We start from the raw sequence: 6,459 nt of genomic DNA, 5'->3' as shown, positions 1-6,459 counted from the left end.
GAGAGAGAGAGAGAGAGAATAAGTGTGTGTATTAAAATACACTATTCATCTAAAACTATCATTAAAATCACTATCATCACAAAAAATGAGAAATACTTTCAAAATGTTCTAGTTGCACAATTTTCAAATAATCGAAACTCGATGAAAATTTATTGTAGACAAAAACAATAAAAAAATTTTATTTCAAGCTCCACTCAAGCTCCAAACTATTGAATATATATAATTTTAAGGAACTAATTTTAAGGAACATTGTAATCTTTGTTAAGATGCTAGAACTGTTGTTATTGATTGTTCGATGATTTAAAAATTGTATAATTTTGAGTAAACGGTTCCCCAGTTTTTGTTGAATAGTGTATATTAATTAATGTATTTTAAAAATATAAATATAATATACAAATTATGCATGTAAAAATATTTAATTCGGAGAGGACGAACATGTACGAAAATAGTAAATTGTGATAGAAAATCTTTTATTAACGCAAATTAAAAATGCGAAATCTATAATATGCATTATGTATATATATATATATATAAATATAAATATATATATATTTATAATATATATATATATTTATAAAAATAATACTTATAATAGCTTCTTAAATTTTTGAAGCTAAAGAAAATCGATTCAAAATTTTACGATAGATTTAAAAAATTAAGTAAGAACATTGTGTGCATGCACATTGTTGATTGAGCAAAGTTAGAAAGCGTCGATGATTTAATGGCACAACAGCGAGGAGTTTCAATGCAATTAATGTATGTACGTCTCATCTTCTCGACAATAGGTGGCATATTGATTACAATACGTATATCAGAGTGTGAATAACAAATACGCGTGGTTGCATGTCCACCTTTGGGCACAAATACCTTTCATTTTAACGTGTGAGCGTGCAAGCGATTTGTAATATCCGGTGTAATAAATCGGTCGCGTCTTTAAATTGCTGTAATGGAATTTGCATCCGCCGTGCCATTACGGAATGCACTTTGCTATCAAAGAATGCAGATATCCTTGTAATAGAAGTCTCATTGGGATACGTATATGAGCTATCAAAAAGGTGTTGAAGGTGTCTTCGTTATTGAAATACCAATAAATACTAATCGAGTTTGCTAAGCGAATAATTTTGTTTTTTCCTTAATGACATTGTCGAGGAATCTTTTCGCCGCAATATAACTTCGCACCTGATCCCTCGATGGAATGTAGAATAGTTGGGCGTCTATAAAATCGAACGATTGGTCTATCGTGGATTAGTTTGTACGCGCCTTTCACCCAAGCAGCTCTTAATTCAAGAGAAACGAGAAGAAGAAGGAGCAGAAGGAAAGGCGTATAAGGTGTAATCGCTAGGAGCGGTCGTTCTACGCGCAATCAAGGACTGTGTGATATGCTTTTATCATGACGTAACCAGTTTGTAATGCGCAACTGTCTACCTCTTACACAGAATCTTAATGTAACTGTAAAGTCGGTCACAAAACTTTCGTACTTACCAAAATGACGATTCCTTTGCTCCAAAACGATTTCGCCTATGTAACAATCGTATTCTGTTAGGAAAGATACACCAATCTCATGCACAGTCTTTAAGTTCGTTAGATAGATGCTATAAAAAGAATAATTAATTGTAAAACCAATAATTATCGTTAAAGCTAATTCATGATCAGTAATTCGTAGCTTACCATTTTTTCCATTTGGCATTCATTCTGATTGAATCATAAGGCAGGATCGATTTTAAATTACCATTATTACCCAGGATTAAAATAGGATTTTTGTTAGACTCGTTCGATGAAGTAATAATCTTGGATTCTGTATAAATGATGATCGCTTGGATGTCTTGCTTCAAATCGATGTGAACTAGGAATAATCTATAACAATTTATATAATGTTATTTATTGATAATTATTGACAATATTAGCGATTGTTATGTTTTAACACAAACAATATTTTTTTACAAATTTTTTACAAATTATTATTCTTCAATAGATATATTTTCACCTGTGATATAATCTATGATCTCTAGTAATTAGCTTTAAGCATCCACCACCATTGTAGGAGAATTGATCACAAAACTCAAAAGTATTAATATCGATGGTAGATAATTTATCTTCAAACTTGACTAAGTTACCACAAACTCGTATAATGTTCTTTCTATTTTCGTAGATACGTTCTATTCGGTTTTTTTTCTTCTCACAAGTTTCGTTGCTTTCATTATTTTCATCTTCAGTAAGGATTCGTTGTGTCGATCGCGTAAATTGCAAATGTGGCACAGGAATTGTCAATTGTAGTTGCTGCATACGTAAATTGTAAAATGCTTTTTTCTCGGGCGTGTTTTCGCCGTTTACCGTGTACGGTTCAAAATATTCCTAAACAAATGAGCATGCAGATATAAATTAGTTTTAGATACCATAAATATTTTAACACAAAAGTTTAACACTTTTAATTAATTAAATAAAAAATCTTATTTATTATTCAAATTTACCTCGCCATTATAATAATAGCAAATACCAGCACCTCGACAGAAGGAAGTTTTAAATGTGTCATTCTCAAAAATAGGAACGTGTACATATAAATAAGGGAATAACTGAGCCCAGAATAAATTTTCTAGAATTAGGAAAGTATTTGGACCAAAGTACTCGTGTGTCCATCCAGGAGCGAATATAGCAACTGAAAGCCCTTTTTCCCGTATTAAATTTAATGCCTTAAAAATAAAAAATATATATGTTTTCTTATTATTTCTGAATATTTATATTTATTTCTGAATATTTATTTATCGCATATTATAAAGTAATGATAGATTTGTAATATATAATAAAAGTAAATCTATTTACATATGCTGAGTTAAAGCCACCTCCGCCTGGACATCCTCTTCCCCAAACATCTAATCCAACATAAATATCCTTAATATCGCGATCTAATTCCTTTGCAAGTAAACAACTGTTGCTCAATCGCGATTCTGTCCAAGTATAATTTAAGAATATACCATCACAATGCAAGAAAAATTCTCTAAAACAGAAATAATAATTATTAAATTATATCGATTTAAGAATTAAAATATTGATATAAAGAATATTACTTGTTATTATCATTGAGTTCATTTTGCCAATTTAATTCACCCTTATTGGTCACACTATCATACCAGATAATTTCCGAATCTTCAATCTCATTGTGAATAGTTTCTGTTAGATATTTAATGAAATAAATTAAATTATTAATATCTTCTTGCTTAATCTTATTTTCAATATTCAAAAGCCAGCCTTCAAATTGATAACTTTTTGCAATCATTACTAGAGCGTCTGCAAATTTTCTTGCATCTTCTTCCGACGCAAGAATTGTATCCCAGGTATCATTATTTCCTTCTGTAATCACAGTACCCAAAACTTTTACACCGTGATGATGAGCCGCAGTGATCCATCCATAAGGTGGGATAGTCACAAAATGGTGACTAAAATACACAAACGTATCGACAATACTCCAGTGGTAAAATACATAAGAATCATAAGAGGTGGAACCTTGTAGGAATCTGTAAATACAAAACAAATACAAATATGATTATAATTCACGTATGCATTTACTTAAATTGAGATATTTTGTAAAATTACCTGTCTTCGAGATAACCACCTTTCATATCGTGACAGACTAGCGTTCTGGGTTGTTCAGCTCTATCCACTCTTTCCAGCGGAACTTTCTGTGCAACAATATCTGAACCTCGGTATACATAATCCACTGATTCTGTGATATATACCAATGGTAGTTCTATCAATCTACTGTCCAAAGTATCATACAATTCTGCCAATGTATTAAAAGGCAGTAATTCTTTTACTTCATCGTTGCTTGCCATCTCAGTGGTTTCTGATATGCTATTGTTGCTTTCATGGTTACATTTCAGTTTTCTGATAATAAACTGTAACATATAATGATTCTTCCTGTTGTGTAGCTATCACCGGAAAGTACATATGGTATGATAATCTATTTTAGAAAAAAATAGTTCATGGTTTTGATAGCATCATTACTCTGTGGTGAAATCACAGTGCCAATTATCTAATCATTCGATACCATTATCTGCTGACAATTATCATGTAAGATGAATGACAGTCAAGAAATATAATGTAAACAAAACGTAATAGTTGCTAATAATTAATTATCAGAAAATTCAAACAAAATATTGCAGCGGATTGTCATTAACTTTATTAATTATCATTAATATTAAATATTACAATATTTTGCTCAATATTTTCATGTTTTACCAACATCTGTCACTTCATAATTAAATTAAATATATTATTTTACGAATAGCAAATTTTTTTTCGATTATTTGTTCGATCAGTAATAAATTTAATCAATCTGCTATCATATTTTGTAAACAGAACCTATTATATTTCTACTGATATTGTATAGTTCTATTATAGTTCTTCTAAAATATAGACATTTTGCAAAAATGTCTATACAACTTCAATTCTGTCTGATAGATTTGATTGTAATGTAATTTCTATTACTTAATTATTATTAGATATTTAAAATATATCTGAGAAATTAAATAAAAGTAATAATTAGAAAGAATTAAGGGCTGACGAGAATCTAGTATGGTTTTCATTATGCAATCTACATTATTAATTACATTATTAATAAAGTTCATTTTAATATATAAAATTATACTTTTTTTGACTTTTTTTAATTTTGAGTTATTTTCAGCAAGTCAACAAACATTTAAAAATATATAATCTCACGCTTTTGATGCATACAATGCGCGATTAATTTTGAATTTAAAAAATATAAATATATGTCGGAGTCACAATCTCTCTCTAATGCAAAAGTATAGTATTTTTAATAAAATTCTTTCACCTAACAAGTCTTTCATTAAAAATTATCTAACTTATAGAATATATCAAAATAATTCCAATTATTTCAAATAATTTTTGTATTAATGGTACGATTTATAAAATATCTTTAGCTTCATCATTCAATAATTGATAAGATTTTATATATAAATTATCAGATTAAGGTGTATTTTATTATAAATTATGGAAAGAAAATAAATCTTAATATGTGTCATATTTTTATTTGAATTTTATGACATATTAAAATCTATATGATAAATATATTTATAACATGTTATCAACACAATCTATTATATATAATACGCATGATATAAAATGTAAAAAGAAGCATCATTCTAGAGCATGCGTAGTCGCTCATCCAACATGAGTGAGTTAATAAAAAAATTTGCTCCAGCGACGATAAAAATTTAATTAATTGTTCGTTTGAGTTGTTTTGTTATTTTACCACTATTATGTGTAATAATACATCTTATATTCTTACATCACAGAATACATGTCAATAAAGGTTAAATCACTGATATAGAAAAACTTAAAACTTGTATTGCTTGTATTTTACTCTGATTTTATCCATGTGGAATTCGTTTACTAGCGCCTCGATATGTACAAAACACGTGTCTGTACATTGAACTACGTAGTCATATCCGAGTGAACTTAGTCGATATGTCAGCTAGTTACATAATAACAGTTAAAAAATATTTAATTTATTAAAAAAAAAAAATTCAATTACATTTTAAAATTATAATTACATTTTAATTCTAATTATATTTTAAAATTTCTTTATATACAAAATATAATTAATTTTATACAAAAATTTTATTTTATTAATTTATGTCGGTTAATTATAAAATAATTAAATAATTAATTAAAAATAATTAATTAATTAGAATATTTTATCATCTAGATAATATTTAATTCTTCTTGGACTATGTACGTAATTTAATTAATCGTCACAGGTTGATATAATCTAAATGACAAACCTATTTAATTACACTTCAAAAGTCTTCATACGAAATATAAATAGTTTTATAAAAAGCACTAGATTTAAGATTAATATTTAAGATTAATATTTAAGAAATTATTAATTGTTGGCTAAATTGATACGAATAATCTATCTCGTTCGTATTTAGTAAAAGAGTGCACATGAAAAAGTGCTTTGTGTAGTAATTGCTATTGTTATACGCAATAATAACTTGATACACGAAGCATGCAATATAATTTGTTTACTTGAACAACTTGCTTAAATTATGTGTGATTTAAGTAACGATTTCGTAAACGCAACAGAACGCGCAGTGCATCGCAATAATGACAATTATCAAAACCAAGGCTGCGTGCTATCGTTTATTGCTCATCTCGAAGTAATTTAACGTTTGAAAGATTATATATGATTATATATGATTTAAAAAGGAAAATTTTAGAGTTTTGAAATGCTTTAAAAGGCTTTTTGTATGGAACTTTCTTTTATCGTTATATGTTTAACGCATCTAATGATATATATATATATATATATATATATATATATATATATATATATATATATATATATAGTATATATAGTAAGTAATATATTATTTATTTTCTTCTACTTACTTACTACTAGTAGTATTACGTACTAATTAAGTAGGTAGTTATTAGTTA

General features: G+C 27.7%; 1 protein-coding gene across 1 annotated transcript in view; it reads right to left on the bottom strand.

Annotated features, from left to right (window-relative positions):
• The window catches only part of LOC105619374, a 21,312-nt gene extending 17,485 nt beyond the window's left edge, over positions 1-3,827 (bottom strand). The window contains exons 1-7 of the mRNA XM_012200894.1: positions 3,589-3,827; positions 3,063-3,509; positions 2,818-2,992; positions 2,469-2,687; positions 1,985-2,352; positions 1,669-1,854; positions 1,483-1,592 (exon numbers count right to left, since the gene is read on the bottom strand). Coding sequence (XP_012056284.1) covers positions 1,483-1,592; positions 1,669-1,854; positions 1,985-2,352; positions 2,469-2,687; positions 2,818-2,992; positions 3,063-3,509; positions 3,589-3,827 — 1,744 coding nt within the window. The remainder of the gene's footprint in view (positions 1-1,482; positions 1,593-1,668; positions 1,855-1,984; positions 2,353-2,468; positions 2,688-2,817; positions 2,993-3,062; positions 3,510-3,588) is intronic.
• Positions 3,828-6,459: the final 2,632 nt, after the last annotated feature.

Source organism: Atta cephalotes, assembly GCF_000143395.1.
Source record: "Atta cephalotes unplaced genomic scaffold scaffold00021, whole genome shotgun sequence".
Classification (NCBI taxonomy): domain Eukaryota; kingdom Metazoa; phylum Arthropoda; class Insecta; order Hymenoptera; family Formicidae; genus Atta; species Atta cephalotes.
Note: the sequence above shows the minus strand (reverse complement) of the source record. Positions and strands in the feature narration are given on the sequence as shown.